This window comes from Mustela nivalis (assembly GCF_964662115.1).
Source record: "Mustela nivalis genome assembly, chromosome: 13".
NCBI lineage: Eukaryota > Metazoa > Chordata > Mammalia > Carnivora > Mustelidae > Mustela > Mustela nivalis.
The window spans coordinates 58,763,184-58,780,854 of NC_139032.1; the positions used below are offsets into that span (position 1 = coordinate 58,763,184).

Consider the following 17,671-nt stretch of genomic DNA (forward strand, 5'->3'; position numbering starts at 1 on the left):
TTTTTTTTTTGCCCTCAAATGACCTTTTTGTTAGAAGATGGTAGAAAGTGGCAACTTCTTCAGCACTTCAAAAGAGCACATCATTATCACACGAGAGAGCCTTTTTTTGGTTTGGTTTGGTTTTTCTTTTTCCGATCTGCCTTTCCCATTGTAATGCATAATAAGACTGGGGACATAACAGGAATTTTAGAAGATGGGGGGAGCATGGTGTGGCATGACAGGGAGAAGGGGTGTTTTTTTGTTTGTTTTTGAGAAGGGGTGTTTTGAGAAAGCCTCATGAGTGATTCCCCCCCACCATGCACCCTGTTTTATGGAGAACAATTTCCAGTTTTGAATTTAGAAGCCTTGTTGGTGAGATCTAAAGAGCTCTTTGTTTATTCATCCATTCATTCATTTTCCCCCAATACAGATCCTACCTTCAATCAAAAAAGCTCTGCTTTTGTCTAATTTGAGTACTGAAATTGTGTAGATTGCATTTGAAGAGATAATATTGCAAATTTATATTTTAAACCATTGTATCAGATACAGCTGCCTGAAATGTAACATTCTCATCTTGTCTCCTTTGACAGCCCCTGATCAATCCAGCTGTATCTTTTTTCCAGTTAGGTACACTGTAGAATAATATCATCTCTCTGCTGTTTATTTCCGTAGCCCGTTTATGCATTTCCTGGCCTGTAATGCTGCTTGGCAATGTTTCTCCTTTTCTCTGATTTGTTGTTTCTCAAACTGGCATTCTGAAATGTTAGTAAGTGCCATGAAAAAAATGCTGTGCTCTGAGAAGTCTGTCTACTTAGATCTCTTTTGGGATTAAAAGATCTCTTTTAATGTGTAAGCATATTAAAGGCTTTGTGAAGTCCTACAATAAGGAATTCTCTTTAACTTTTTAAAATTCTTCATTTCCCAATTTGTTTGAACATGAAACGTTTTCTCCTGAGGGATAGATATTAACAACTCATGAGTAGAATACAAGTTTGAGAAACATGTTTATAGTTGCCTCCTTTCTCTGTTCTCCGAAGCGACTGCTCCACACTTCCACAGTTTCGCCTCAAGCCCCCAACCCCATCTCAGCTGTTTTTGTTTTCAGATCTAATCTGTGTTTCACTGAGAAAATGGAGGCTATCAACTTCCCTCATAATTTATTAGTGTCCTTATATCCTTTTCTTGTCTAGACTTTGTTTTACCATCAGACTATATATAACCTGCGTAAAGTCAGAGAATATAACATTTATTCACTATTGCACCCCTTGCCCCGAATTCAGTGCCTTTTCTTTTTCCTTTTCTTTTCTTTATTTCTCTTCTCTTCTCTTTCCTTCCTTCCTTCCTTCCTTTCCTTCTTTCTTAAGATTTTATTTATTTGAGAGAGAGAGAGAGTGCACATGGAGGGGGAGAGGGAGAAGGAGAAGCAGACTCCTCACCGAGAAGGGAGCCTGATGCGGAGCTCAATCCCAGGACCCTAGAATCATGACTTGAGCCAAAGGCAGACACTTTTAACTGACTGAGCTAAGATTTTATTTATTTATTTATTTATTTTAGTTATCTCTGTGTCTACGGAGATCACAAGTACACAGAGAGGAAGGCAGGGGGGTGGGAAGCAGGCTCCCTGCTGAGCAGAGAGCCTGATGTGGGGCGTAATCCCAGGTCTTGGAGACCATGACTCCAGCCGAAGGCAGAGGCTTAACCTGCTGAGCCTCCCAGGTGCCCCCCTCAGTTCTTTTTCTTAAATCCGTATCTCTTTCCAGCAATCACCTCATTTCTCTAATACTCTGTTTCAGCCACAGCTCTGTGTATGGAAGTTCAGTTCTGGCACTAACCCCCAGAATTAGAGCAGACTCCACAAGTTACAGGGCATGGTCCCCAACAAGACAGCACTTATCCCAGACACCAGCCACACTTAGGCAGTCTCTAGGCCACCCATACTTTTGAACAACTAGCTATATAAATTCAGGCTTCCCATGACCACCTCAAAATTCGTAATTCACTAGAATGATATATAGAGCTTAAGGAAGCACTATAGTTATGATTGCAGTTTTATTATAAAGGATAAAATTAGGAGGACCAGCCGAGTGAAGAGCCATACAGGGTGAGGTCTGGGAGGAAATGCAGAGCTTCTGTGCCTTCGCCTCATGGGATCAGTGTGTATCACCTTCCTGGCATATCCGCATCTTCAGCAACTAGGAAAGATCAACTTAGCTGCAGTATCTAGTGTTCATTGGGATTTCATCACATAGACATGATTGATTGGATTGTTGGCCATATGGTTGAACTTGATCTCCATGTCCAGTCTTGCTAGAGGTTGGGCTGCTGTCATGTGGCTCAAAGTCCCAATCTTCTAATCTTCTAATCAAATGGCTGGTCTTTTCTGACATACTGGCCCCTATCCTAAAGTTATCTAGGCGAGACATTTGGAAGTGGGGGGTGTACCTCATTGGCATAACAAAGATAAACCTCTTACTCTAGAAATTTCAAGTATTAGAGTCTTCATCCCAGGACTCAGGGAAAAAGGCCAACTACAAATGGGGAGGGAGGATTTTTTCTTCCCTTGATCCCGCATCCTCCTGTAACCACTACTCTCTTTTTTTTAAGTTTTATTTATTTGAGATAAAAAGCGTGTGCAAGAGGGATGGACAGAGTGGGGGAGAAAGAGAGAACCCCAAGCAGACTACCCACTGAGCACAGAGCACTGCTCAGGGCCTGAATCCCTGAGATCAAGACCTGGGTGGAAACCAAGAGTTGGATGCTTAACTGATTGCATCACCCAGGTGCCCCTTTTCTCCTGTTTCTGCCACACTTAATGAGAGCCATTGTTTGTTGTTTATACTTCCTCATCTCTGGTTTACTACTTAATATCATCCGCTTGTAGCTCCACAGAAAGTACCTTGTGAAGATTATTAAGTGGCTTCCTAATTGATAACTCCGTTTCCTTTTTTTGAGTTTTCAATCTAACCTGTATATTTTGGTACATGACACTGTTCCCTCTTCTGTAATGTTACTCTCTTGAGGCTGACCAGCCTGTCTGACTGTTCCACCTCAGTGTTTTTTCTTATTTCTTCCCATGTCACAGACTTTGTGTTCTTTAGATTTGGTGCTATGATTTCTCACTACTAACTCTCCCTAGGTAATGTCTTTCATTTCCATATGTCTCCTTTATGTGGATGACTTTCAACTTGGATCTTTCAGCTTGGCTTTACCTGCAATCCAAGTTTAGATTTCTGACTTCACTGCTATTCCATCTGGATGTCCTATAGGCCTTAAATTTAACATATCCCAAACAAAATTTACTACCTTTTTTTAAATCACTTAGTCATACATTGTAGATATAAGAATAGAATATAGCCTATAAGGTAATTATAAGGATTGAATGAGATCATGCTTAAAGCAAACTTAGTAAAATTCTGGTGCATAGAAAGTACACATGACAGTCTCCGTTATTAGCCTGCAAGATTCTTGAGGGCAGGGACCATGTGCTCAGACAGCACTGTCCTTGGTTTGTAAATGTTTGTTAAGTTAAAATAATAATAATAATAATAATCTGTTGAAAAAATGTTTTTTGTAGCCATTGGATTTAGTTTAATAGTCTTGTTTATTTAACAGTGGGCAACATCTGGTGTTTATTTTTTCTCTTAGGTGCACTGTGTTGTAATCATTCAAAGGATAATCAGATGTGCCATGATGTATGTGAACAGGTAAGCTTACATAATAATTGTTGAGGTTATGTGACTGTTTATTAAGTATAGTTTTGGAGAAATCTGCTGGACAGCACCTTAACCAACTCATCACAGTTCACATCACCAATAATGGAAAAAATTAATATGTGTCTGCTGACATAATGCACTGAAATGAAGCACAGCATCTTAAGTAGCATTCCTGTCAAAAATACATAACCCAGGGGCGCCTGGGTGGCTCAGTGGGTTAAAGCCATTGCCTTCAGCTCAGGTCATGATCCCCAGGGTCCTGAGATCGAGCCCTGCATTGGGTTCTCTGCTCAGCAGGGAGACTGACTCCCCCTCTCTCTCTTTGCCTGCCTCTGTGCCTACTGGTGACCTCTGTCTGTCAGATAAATAAATAAAATCTTAAAAAAAAAATACGTAACCTGAATCATGAGGAAACAATAGGGCAAATCAAGATTGAGGGATATTCCTCAAAACAATAGCCAGTACTCTTCAAAGTTGTCAGGGTTAAGAAACTTGCAGATTAAAGGGAACTACAGCTATATGACAACTAAATGCAATATCCAGTCTTGGACTGGATCCTGGAATTTTAAAAAATAAATTGCTGTAAAGGACATTATTGGCTAAATTGGTGAAATTTGAATATGAGCTATAATAATAATGAATCAGTGCTATGATCCTAAATTTGGTGATTGTATGACAGTGACATAGGATAGTATCCTTTTTCTTGGGAGATAGTTGCTGGGAATTAGAATGAATGACCATATCTGTAATGAATCCTAAAATGTTTCATCAAAATAGCAATAATATCTGTATATGTAGAGAGAGTTAAAGCAAGTGTTGCAAAATGTTAATAATGAGTAACTAGATGAAGACTATGTGAGTGTCCTATACTATTCTTGAAACTTTTCTGTAGGTTTGAATTTTTCTGATTGAGCCTCTTAAGTTCCACTGAGACAATACCTGTGCATAAAGTCTTTACTTTCTTTCATCACCTTGGTTGTGCAGTTCTGGTGTTGGCACTTGAGAACAAATGGCCTCCAGTATCTTTTTTTTTTTTCTTTTTAAAGATTTTTATTTATTTATTTGATAGAGAGAGATCACAAGTAGGCAGAGAGGCAAGCAGAGAGAGTGGGAAGCAGGCTCCCTGCTGAGCAAAGAGCCCGATTTGGGGCTCAATCCCAGGATCCTGAGATCATAACCTGAGCTGAAGGTAGAGGCTTAACCCACTGAGCACCCAGGCACCCTGACCTTGAGTATCTTTTGAAGAGTTTTCAATAATGTATATTTTGTTACTTTCTAGAATTTAGAGAGCTACCTAACTGGAATTAAAACTTCTCTCAAACAATGTTAGGAGTTTATTTATTTATTTATAAAAATTTTATTTATTTATTTGAGAGAGCTCATGCATGCATGAGCAGGGGAGGTGGGCAAGAGAGGCAGAGGGGGAGGGAGGGGCAGAGCAGACTCCTTGCTGAGTGTGGGGTATGATGGGGGGTTAGGGGCTGGATCCCACAACCTGAGCTAAAACCAAGACTTAGCTGCTCAGCCAACTGAACCACCCAGGCACCCCTTCAAACAGTTTTTTGAATTTAGAAAGATTTTGCAAAACACTCTTTTTAATTATAAAACAAGATAGCGACTCAGCTCATGTAAGTACAAAATTCATGTCAAAACACTATAGCAGATTAAGTTTTCTGCAAATGTATTATCAGAACAATAGCTTTTTTTTTTTTTAAGTAAAATCCATGCTTTTTCATGTATGGTTTTGATTATGTAACTAACACCATAATACACCAATTTTATCAACTCCTCCCAAATTCTCCTGTGCCACAGTGTAAACAAGCCCCTCCTCTCCCCCGGCCCCTCCCCTGGAAACCACTGATTTATTTTCTGTCCCTTTTTCAAAATGCCATATAAATGTAGCCTTTTGAATACAGCTCTGTCAGCATAATGTGTTTCAAATTCGTACATGTTATATGTGAATCCATAGTTCATTCCTATGTATGGCTGAGTTGTAGTCCACGTGGCTGGTATGCTACAGCCATTCCCAGGGGAATGCATTCTATAGACCACCAGTTTATCCATCTAGCAGGGCATTAGGACATACAATCATTCTGAGATTGAGGCTGGTAGGGTTGTAGTATCCAGCTTTTAAAAGCAAAAATGGCTCTTAGATGGTATCATCATAAGGGAGGTAAAGCACTGCTTTCCTGACTTTGCTTATTTGGTGAATAAATCTGGCCGTTTATCCTGTAGAGTTTCTCACAATCTGAATTATGCTATTTGCAACTCCATGGTATCATTTATTTTGTTCCCCTGTCCTCTATATTGCTTAGTAATTGGTAGGTAGATTTAGAGCAGAGCTATCCAATAGAGCTTTCTGCAGTGATGAAAATATTCTCTATCTGTGTGATCCACTATGGTAGCCACTAGCTACATGTGTCAAGTGAACATTTGAAATGTGTTTAAAGGCAGATGAATGGATAAGGAAGATGCGGTATATACACACATACACATACATACACAGTGGAATACTATGCAGCCATCAAAAAACCCCAAATCTTGACATTTGCAATGACGTGGTTGGAACTAGAGGGTATTAAACTGAGTGAAATAAGTCAGTCAGAGAAAAAGAATTATCATATGATCTCTCTGAGGAATTTGAGAGGCAGGGTGCGGGTCGTAGGGGAAAGGGAGGGAAAAATGAAACATGATGGGACCAGGGAGGGAGACAAACCATTAGAGACTCTTAATCTCAGGAAACAAACTGAGGGTTGCTGGAGAGTAGCAGGGTGAGAGGGATAGCGTGGCTGGATGATGGACATTGGGGAAGGTGTGTGCTATGGTGAGCACTATGAATTATGTAAGACTGATGATTCACAGACCTGTACCCCTGAAACAAATAATACATTATATGTTAATTTTTTAAAAAGTTAAAAGTTAAAAAAAAAAAGAATGTGTTTAAAGAGGTCGAGAAGAAAGAGAAAAAGTTTGGGAAACTGAATTTTAAATTTTATTTAATCATAATTGATTTAAGGTTAAATTTAGATAGCCACACATGGCTAATAGTAACCTAACGAGACAAGTCCAGAAGCTTGATCTGATTCAGGTTAGGTTTTGCTTTATTTTGGTTTTGTTTATTAGTTCAGCAGGGCTTACTCTGTTACTGTTACTATGTTACTGTGTCTGATTGCTTCTTTTTGAAATTAACCTTATAGTCATTATTGATAATTGCCTAAATGCATAATTCACTAATGGTTGCAAAATGGTGATATTCTAGCTCTTGTCACGTATTAACTATATTTGGTAGTTTGGGAGAAAAACTGTAAGACTGACAGTCTAACTGGAGATAAATCCTTTTTCATTGCCCTTAGCATTCATGGATTTCACAGTCTTAACTATTTGCAGGTAACCATGAAGTTCTATCCCATATATAATGGCTTATAATTTACTGAGACATCAAGTTGTAATTATAGTAATTAAAATTCTGTTTGGAAGAGAGCCACCAGTTAGCCTGGTGAATGAACTGGTCACCTCCTCAGCATCTTTATTAAAAATGGCTTTGTCTCTACTTAATGGTATTTTATGGAAGTTTATGCCGTAATGCTATTCATAGACTTGTTGTTCACTAACAAGAGTAAGACATAATCTGTTTTACATTGTTGTCAGTTGACTAACAGCGGTTTGTAGAACGGTTTAGAATAAACTTATCTGTTTTTCTTTTATGTTTTCTTCTTTTTCTCCTTTGTCCTCTAACAGATTTGGTAGCATGGTTTTTTCCATTTTTGGTCATTAGAAAAGGTCTAGACTTGCATATATGGACTTTCTTGATTATTTGCCAAACTAACCAACTTTTAAGAGATGTTACCTCAGCTTAATTTAGATCTTTCCAAAGGTTTCCCATTTATAAAAGGAAGTTGGAAAATAGACAACTGATAAGTATAGAGGACAAATTTTACATCTTTTTATTTCTTGCAGAAAAATGCCACAAAAACTTTTTTTTTTTTTAATAGATATTCTCCTCAAAAAGTGAATCCCGACTAAAGCATCTGTTACAGCGAGCCCCAGATTATTGCCCTGAAACAATGGTAGGTTTTGTTTAACTTAAAGCTTTTGTCTAAATGAAGCCATCTAATGAGTTAACTTCTAGATTCAGGAAAATTTTCAAAATGATTTGAGTTTGTGACCAGATTAAAATGTTAGATTTAACTAGGAATTTTAAAAAGATCATCACACAAATTGCTAGGTAGAATATTGCTTTTCATCTTTTATTGTTTATCCTATGATGTAGGTATAAAAATAATACTAAATATAAATGTATTATAGTCTTTAAATTTCATAATAACCTTTTATTTGGAATTTGGAATTTTACTTATTTTGATAATGTTCTTAGATATTGTTATTAGATAACATTATTTTGATAATATTATGAAAACCATAATAACTATATCTTACATTTATTTTGAATTTGAAAAGTTAAATTTGGGATAAGGGGAAATGTGTGACTTCTCATTATTCCTATCTTCCCAGTTTTTGGTGTATTGTAGATATATTGCTTGTATGTCTGAATCATGTAACTTAAAAATCTTTACAGTGCTTGATCCATCCTCAGTGTTCAGGACACTGGTGGGCCAGACTACGGAATATGAACTTACATGAGACAGACTTTTTAGATGTGGTGACTTGCATTATATGAGGGGTGAAAACTTGATCAAAAAATTCTGACAGTTACATTTACCTTTACTTGCTCTATAGACACTTTTGTCTTTATGATTAGAAACAGTGATTCCAATAAGCATCCTGAGTACCCAGACTCATTGTTAGTGCTCTTAGATGGGAAGATAGCGAGCAATATTTTTGCATCTCAGTTTTATTTTTTCTTCCTTTAATAGCTGCTTGATACTCATATAGTCTAAGAACTCTGACTACATAGAAACAAACATAATCAAATTAGCTGTACATAATTTCTGTATAAATTATCATATTTAGGAACTGGTTATATAAAAGCTTTTTGGTGATTACAATTTTAGGTTGAAATTTGGAGTTGTATGAATTCATCTTTGCCAGGTAAGCAAAGAAGTGTAACATTTATTTAGCACTTTATCTTTAAAAACTTATTTTGTGATTGTAAAATCTTTGTCATAGTCTTGTATCGTAATGTATTCCCTTGAATTCCTATCTTCACTTTCTTGTAGTCCCCCAAATTTTCAAATGTATAGTTTATTCTCATTCACTCAATCATTGACTGTATTCTTGTCTCTACTTCTTCCATTCTAGTGAAACTGGTCTTTGAAAGAGCACTAGGATCTCACGATACTTAAAATCATACGGACTTTTCTCAGTATTCACTCCCTTTGACTGCCCTGCAGCACCTGGTACTGTGACTGCTACATCCTTATGACTCTACCTTGGCCTCATGCATGACCTTATCCTCTCCTGCCTTCCCTCTCCCCATTAAAGACCTTGGTTTTTCATGTGTGTGGTCCTCTTCTCTTCTCTCTCCACACTTACCTGGTAATTGCTTTCCTTCCCAGAACTGTTAACTAGTCAGCCTCGGGAAGACAGCCTTCAAATCTAAGTTGTCACTCACAACTTCTAGACACAGCACCAGGATGGATCTCTGCATCCTGGTAACATCTGAAGTATAAATTTAAAACCAAACTCAGAGGGGTGCTTGGGTGTCTCAGTGGTTAAGCCTCTGCCTTCAGCTCAGGTCATGATCTCCAGGTCCTGGGATCGAGCCCCACATCGGGCTCTCTGCTCGGCCCTCTGCCTGCCTTTCTACCTACTTGTGATCTCTCTGTTTGTCAAATAAATAAATAAATCTTTAAAAAAAAAAAAAAGACTCATAAATGCCTGTCTTGTGAATGACACTGGACTGGAATCTCTCAAGTTATCTTTGATTGCTTTTTCTTTTTAGTCCCATTGACTGTCCAGGGGCAAAGTCACAAGTAGACAGAGAGGCAGGCAGAGAGAGAGGCGGGGAAGCAGATCCCTGCTGAGTGGAGAACCTGATGTGGGGCTCGATCCCAGGACCCTGGGATTATGATCAGAGCCAAAAGCAGAGGCTTTAACCCACTGAGCCACCCAGGCACCCCACTATTTTGAATGTAATAATCCTTATGCCCTTTTTTGTTTGCATGTTAAGTTAAATTGGAAGCTTAGCCTCAGATTCACAGTTGTAAAGTGAGGAGGCCTCTTCTTGCTTTCCTTAACCTATGTGTCCTCTAGAGACACTGTCTACCCAAGAGTGAGAATGATGTAAAGAGAGTTTAGGGTGGGCAGAGAGAAAAGAAAAAACAAAGCACCTGATAATTATGTTGTGGGGGCTCTGAGAAGACTGACAGCATTGGAAGTAATGGTGGGAGGAGGGCCTTAATAATTTTGAGGCCCTGCTATCTCAGCTAATTTTCCTATGGACACCTGCTTTGACTTTTAGTAAGATCGGCGAACCAGTTTGGCATGCCATTTATGTTTGTTACTGCTTATGACCAAAACATTTGAATATTTTGTTTTTTAAGGTGTCTTTAAGAAGTCTGATGGCTGGGTTGGCTTAGGCTGCTGTGAACTGGCTATTACCTTGGAGTGTCGACAGGCATGCAAGCAGGTAATACTGGGCAGTCCGACTCATAAACTGCGTGGCATACAGTGTGAGTCTTGGACTTCGCCCACTTCATACCTTTGGAGAGGTGACCCATAAAAGTTGCCCATTTAGTATTTCTTACGTAGACCACTTCCTTTTAGACTTGCTGCTTTCTCAGTTATGGCTGCTGCATCTAAGACCTTCAGCCTTTTCTTATTCTTTCTTCTCTTAGCCATGCAAAAGAGAAGAAAGAATATTATAGGAACTGAAGCCTTTTGTACTCTGCCTCTGGTGATACTTAGTCCATGCTGAGTGACTACAAATGGTTGTATAAATTTAGAGTATGCTCGGATGAGAGCAGATGACTCAGTTGGCTTATTTAGCTTTCATCTTTCCTTCTCTCTTTTATCATGTTCAGAGTTTATCCTGATCATGTTTTTATATCCCTTCTCTGCTCCTAAGGTGAGCACGACTCCAGCAGTGAACTAGGACTTCTCTTTGATTGGATAGATCTCTGGTCCAATTCAAGTTAGGCCCCTGAGCTTTCCTCACTGTGTGTATTTTCACACAGTGAAATTTCACTGTGTGTGGTTTCTCAGAGTGCTATGGGAAAACTGGTCTCCTAGCTGCTCATACTCCCAAATGGTGAGAGTAGATGTAACTGGGAAATTTAGGTGGACTGGAAACCACAGCTCAAAAGCCTTCTCTTATTTTCTTCTTTTAATGACTGGTCTCTGGACCAGAGTCCATGAGACATGGTGGCACTTTTACTTTCATCCAGACCACTGTACTATTTAGCCTGAGCAAAGCTCACTGAGCAGCACACAGCCTAGCAATCCGCTGCTCTGCTCCAGCAGATGAAGCTGAAGTTGCAGTTGAGATGAAGCTGAGTTGCAGAGGATTTGAACTGTAATGGGTCTAGGGGGACATAAAGAGAATTACATAAAAATAACTTTTTTTACTTGCCTGGCATAACCTTTCCCTCTTTAGTTGTTCCGTCCATTACATGTGGATCTTTTCTGAGGAGATTGACTCATAAATCAGTATGAGAATTTAGAATATAAAGGGTTAAAGAATAAGCAGAATATAAATGCCCTGGCAGAGCTTCACAAGAAAATTTGCCACAAAGTGAAATTCAACTAAGAAAAAAGTTCTCTGATTTACATTTCCTTCAGAGTCATCTAGTTTCTGAAACAACAAAAGAACCCTGTTATTATGTGAGATTAAAGCCATAAAAGAGTGAAGTTTTAGCATATCGGGTAGGTTCTGGGGCTGATATTTGTTTTAAAGAACGTGCCTGAAATTTGTTTGTTGTATTTTGTGAACTTTTAAGTATTGGAGCGTAAGATTTTCCTTATATCATACCAGCAAGTAACATATTAATGTATATTCTTTTTGTTCTGTATTGACTAGCATGTGTAATAAATTAATGGAGAAATTTTTTATCTTTCAGGCATCTTCAAAAAATGATATTTCCAAAGTTTGCAGAAAAGAATATGAGGTATGCATTTTATTTAACAAATTTGGATAGATAATTCAAATATTATCAGAATCAATAAAACCATTAAAATTTAAAAATGAATTCATTCTTGCATTAAACTGCCTTTTACTTTACCTTGTTTAGAAATGTCATGACATTAATCGATTTGTTGAAATTGAATGAAATGCCCTATTAGCTATACATGAGTTAAGAAAATAAGATCTTAAAAGTTAAAAAAATTTTTTTTTAAGAAATGCCTACATCACATAGAGGCTTTAACCTATAATGTATTCATAATAGCAGCTGATTGTATCCAAGTTTGTGCAGTAGTTTTTCCTAGGTTCCATGTCCTTTTTTGCCTCTTTTCCTATTCATTGACCCATCCAGGTATCCATCTTTATAAACTATCTCTAATTGAAAGAAACAAAATCACACTGCTAGTGTGAGTAGCTTTGAACTTTGCTAGCTCTTGCATTTGGCAGGAAAAGTACTAAATTACAAAGTCTGAATTAAATCTGAAGGACTCTTGTCTCTAAATGGGTGGTTCCTAGGGCAGGCGTAGAGGAGGTATTTCACATCATGCAAATTCTTACAGAGGATTGTCCCTGATGTGAAAAAGCTCCTCACTGGACTACTTTCTTCAATTTTTAGAACTCCATTGTTAAATGTGACATAATTGTTCTTCATAGCGTTGAGACTGTGCAGTTAAGGGTACTTACATGCATATGCCTCATTCATCATTTTTACCTATAAACATTGGGATTCCTTTGCTTTTAATAGTCTGTATTCTCTTGGAAAAGAAAAAACAGTTCTCTTAATACCTTCTAGATTATAGTTCTACCTTTTTTTTCTTTTCTCGATGCCTATAATTATATCTCTTGATTAATGTTTTTAAATTGGAAAAATCTTATTTATCTTTTGTCCCTTTGTACTATTTACTAAGTTATATCTGTCTCTCTGAACACATTTCCAGAATAACAGCAATTCTTCTCTGTTCTTATTAAAAGGAGCCTTGCTGCAAAGAAATAAAAGATCTTTCTTTTTTTTTCCTTATCTCTCTACCTTTGAAATAACTAGTTTTAGTTTCTCTTGAACAAAGTGGCTAACTGTGATAATTCCTTCTTTTCTCCCACATGATGTCTGACACTGTCCATCTCCTGTAGCCTGTCCTCCATTATTTTAGTGTGCTTCCTTCTCTTGTCTGGATTTCTGCATTGCCCTAGGAAGTCTGCCAGTATGTGTTGATGAAGGACGGGACAGGAAAGGTAAGAGAGATAAACACTGTCCTATCAGAGAAATACTAAGGATAGTTTACTTTTCCCAGTCTGTCCTCCCTTATTGGCCTAGAATTAAGCAACTATTTTCCAAAAATCTACATGCCAAGGGGGTTCTTTTACATATACATATATATGTAAAATACATATATGTACTATAATATATATGAAAATTTACATATGTAATTTACATATGTAATTTACATAATATACATCTGTATTACATATATAATATACATTATATTACAAATTTACATATGGAATATAAATCTGTTAAAAACTGACTCTATAAATTATTCAAGATAATTCAAGGCTCAATTTGATTTCTTATGTATTACTTAGAAATAAAAGACAGACAAGAGCACTTGAATGCCGAAGGAGGGTTCTGCATTATAAACCTCAAATAACATTCACTCTCATGATTGTTGAAGTCTAGTCCAAAGACTATAACTATTTGTTATGAAGTGAATGGGGTAAATACAGTGTAATGCAACCTATTTTAATTGGACTGGTTGTTTATCTACAAAGTATAATTTATAAAACTAGGCTTTCAGTCTCTTTTCCTTAACACTGAGAGTGATCCCTGGAGTGAACTTCCAGATGTGTAAGCTGTTACTTTAGGCTTACAGTTACAGGGGTTAGCATTTACCCTGCAGGATGGTTTTATGAAGCTTGATTAGATATTCAGAGAGTGAGTAATTTTATTTGGAGGAGCTAATGTTTGTCTTTACTGGAAAGCTGCTGCAGAAGCCCTTTAGAGGGCATTTCCTGAGAAATGTACTTAAATGAATAAAGTTTAAAAATGTTAATGCCATTTAAAATTCTGTTTTGTTCCAACCAAACTAAGATAAAGCAGTTAATTGTAGAGCATTGTTATGTCTGATTTTATAGCATCTGGTTCCTTTTCTTATACAAATCAATTATTTATTGAATGTAAGAGACAGTTTTATATAATAGAAAGCATAAACTTTGGAGTTTTACCTAACTTAGAATTCTAGCTCAGTTACTTATAATTTAACTTCAAATACTAAAGAATTGTATCTGAGTATAGAACTGAAATATATACAACACACATGAGGAAATCAGGGAAATCAGAATCAGGAAAATCAGGGAAATCAGAAAGCAGAGTGAGCACGTTGGGGTTTATCAGGGGAAACTTTGCAAAGGAGAAAGGCCTGAAAGGATTGGCATACTTTGGTAAAAAGACTGTGAATTAAAAACATGGCTTGTGCAGACATATATGCACAACATATATGTTGTGAAGCATATATGTTGTAAAGGGAGTTTAAATAAATGGTGAGATACTGAGTATTGGTGTTTTTAAATATAATAACCTGTATCTCAAAGGTAATTAGAAAACAGGACCAAAGAGGAGGAGAGAGATCATGCCCAAGTCAACTGTGAAGTAACCCTTAGACCTTGAGAGTTAAAGAAAACTTGATGAAAGATAAAGTGTTGAAAAAAGAGGAGAGCTGGATTTTGAAATTGCTTTTTTAGGGACCTAGAAGAGATCCAGATACCAATTAGAAGGACCCTACCTGTGTTGAATGAGACTGTTGGAATGAGATGTTCCAAAAAAAGAGAACTAACCTCCTTTCAGTGGAAATGGTCAAGCAGAGGTTTACTGGATTCACATAGTGTGGGAGGGATTTTTGCAATGGATGGGAGATTTGGTTGATGATCTCCCAACTCTGCAGCTCTTTTTCTGACCTGTACCAAAGAAAGAGTACTTCCTTTGGTATTGATGAGTATTTTTTCAGAATCACACTTTTTATTAGAGCTACCTTTATCAACCAGTAGCTTGATAACTCTGACACAAGGACATGTTCAGGTGTTGTAGACACGCTCAGTTCTGGATTCTCCATGCATTTTCACAGGTGTGGTCCTTGGCCCACCTAGAAATATTGGTGAGGCCACATGGATTTGTAGATGTGTGAAACTAGAGTCAGGAATGATAGTGAAAATATTCAACAGCTAGAAGGCACCAGCTGAGCAGCTGCTGGCTGTAAACCATCACCAAGCCATACTAGCACACGCCACCTGTTAGAGCACCATCAGCAAACTATATGAGTCTGCACACACTGCCTCATTAGAGCCAAGGTACAAACTAAGTTGTGTTTTCTGTGAGTTGTGAGACATCTAGTATAAGTTTTTTTACATAGTTTTTGTCTGCAATTGGCTGAAAATATTTTCTTGGTGATTAAATATTTTAATGGTGATTAAGAAAAGAATTTTATTGTTCATAGTTTTTTTTCTTGAATGTCAGGATAAATGTTAAGTGAGGCTGATTAATTTCCAGAGACTTGGCAATGGCTGTAGAGTGGTGACACAAATTTTAGTTTTGGGTTCATGAATTCTACCTTTATGTCAGGCTGCCATTCATATAACATAGTGGTCATAAATATAAATACCATTTTCATTTGCTGAGTGAGCCACTGAAATACAGTGCTACAGACTTTTATCAGATTTCTACATTTTTGTTTCTTCTTCCTTTCACAGATCCTTTTCTATGTTTCTCTTTATATTCTTTTCAGAAGTGTCATTTTCAATTCTCTTTTCTTTCCTGCCTTTTTTTCACTCCAGTTATTTGATGTTACTTCATTAAGAAAAGCGAGAAACTATAAAGGAAGCAGTAGGAGGTATTTTTGTGAGAGCTCACTTTTTTTTTTAATTTGACAGACAGCGATCACAAGTAGGCAGAGAGGCAGGTAGAGAGAGAGAGGGAAGCAGGCTCCCTGCCAAGCAGAGAGCCCGATGTGGGGCTCAATCCCAGGACCCTGGGATCATGACCTGAGCCGAAGGCAGAGGCTTTAACCCACTGAGCCACCCAGGTGCCCCATTTTTTTTTTTTTTTTTAAATCTTAAGGCATTTAAGTTTAAACTAAACAGTTGCTAAACAAAACTAAAATAATGTTCTGTTCTGAGGTTCTGGTTCTGTGAGAATGCTAAGATAAAATTAAGACTCTGAGGATATTAAAAAGAGGCTCTAAGAACCACAAAAACAAAGGCCTTATGAGTTTCAGACTCAGATCTGTCAGTACCATCCTGTCAACACATAGCTCAGTGCACAAGAGAAATGTTCAGGTTAATTTTTATTTTTTGAATAATTGTTCAAAATTCAAAATGGTATACAATTAAGTCTTTTTTCAACCTCCTGTACCATAACCACCTAGTTCCTAAAGTCATTTATGCATATGAAAGTAAGTAATAGGGGCGCCTGGGTGGCTCAGTGGGTTAAAGCCTCTGCCTTCAGCTCAGGTCATGATCTCAGGGTCCTGGGATCTGAACCCCACATCTCTGCTCAGCAGGGAGCCTGCTTCCCCCTCTTTTTGCCTGCCTACTTGTGATCTCTCTCTCTCTCTCCCTGTGTGTCAAAGAAATAAATAAAATCTTTAAAAAAAAAGTAAATTATATATATATATATATATATATATATATATATATATATGGTTCTCCTCCACCCTCTATAACACAAGTGGTCATATATCCCTGGATGCCAGTGTTTGGTACATATTTACATATGCCTACATGGGCTGTACAGTGTATTCTCAGTAAATATCACATTAATATGTTCCGCTTTAAAGATTTCTATGTATTAATTTTATTTTGTTCCTTTTTCTCTCAAGTTAACCTTGATTCTAGATTTACTACCAGAAGCATAAAGGAAAGGGATGAAGAAATAGCCCTTAAAATTTGGAGATAAGAAGGTGGGGATGTCAGGGCCAGGAGGATTATCTGGACAGATAGAGGCCTCTGATGACTCATGTGATTGGATCTGTTCTGCAATGTTCTAAGAGTAGAGTAGACCATCTTGTATGACAAGTGATAGTCTAGGCTGTAGTTAGTCAGCTTTGGGGAGTTTAGCAAGAAGAATAATATAGTACTTTGCCCGAGCAAAGCCTTCAGGACCTAAATGTAAAGCTTCTTTGAGTTAGTGCTAAGGAAATTCCAAGAATTGGCAGAATATGATAAATAGAAGATTGTGAGTGGGAGGCTTGTAGATGAAAAAATGCTGTATCAAGACCCTGTACCAGAGTGGATGTGAGCCGTTACCTGCAGCTGATGAGCTCCAAAAAGAGCGAAACCTATTAGGTCCTGCAGTACTGGCTTAAGATGGAAAACCTTGATTATATTCTATGGGCATTTGGTTTTGTTTTGTCATATTTTGTATTGGAAGGGAATAACTCCTATTCAGTCTCCTTGTGCTAGTGTATTTCCTCTTCTAGTCCTTTTTCTCAGGAATCACCTGAATGAGATCATTCCAAAGGGAAGTTGGATTTAGTTTGATTAGATTGTGACCTGGTCTAATCTAAATGGCCAGGCTCTTCCCCCTAGGCAATCTCATCTACTCCCATAATTTTAATTGTCCCATTATGATGATGGCAACTCCAAAATCTTCTTTGGCTAACCTTTTTCTCTGAGTTCCTCAGTCACTACTGAATATGTGTACTTTTGTGTTCAGTGGGCATTTCAAATCCACCAAACTGATTGTTACCTTCCCTACTTCCCCTTCCCTCCAAGCCACTGCTACACAGTTTGTGTGTGTGTTTGAGTGCATGTGCATACGCACACAAATCCAAGACAAATTTTCATTCATTTCTTGTTTGGTTGTTCCAGTGCAGTCCTCCCAGACACATAAACTAAAAGCCTAAGAGGTATTGTC

General features: G+C 37.6%; 1 protein-coding gene across 2 annotated transcripts in view; it reads left to right on the forward strand.

The window, feature by feature from the left end:
- RECK (reversion inducing cysteine rich protein with kazal motifs) overlaps positions 1–17,671 on the forward strand; it is a 74,614-nt gene that overhangs the window by 8,855 nt on the left and 48,088 nt on the right. The window contains exons 2-7 of one of the 2 annotated variants that reach the window (XM_082694812.1): positions 3,625–3,683; positions 7,685–7,759; positions 8,702–8,738; positions 10,193–10,278; positions 11,708–11,755; positions 12,958–12,999. In XM_082694812.1, the coding sequence (XP_082550938.1) occupies positions 3,625–3,683; positions 7,685–7,759; positions 8,702–8,738; positions 10,193–10,278; positions 11,708–11,755; positions 12,958–12,999 (347 nt within the window). The remainder of the gene's footprint in view (positions 1–3,624; positions 3,684–7,684; positions 7,760–8,701; positions 8,739–10,192; positions 10,279–11,707; positions 11,756–12,957; positions 13,000–17,671) is intronic. The other variant, XM_082694811.1, reaches the window with a different exon arrangement.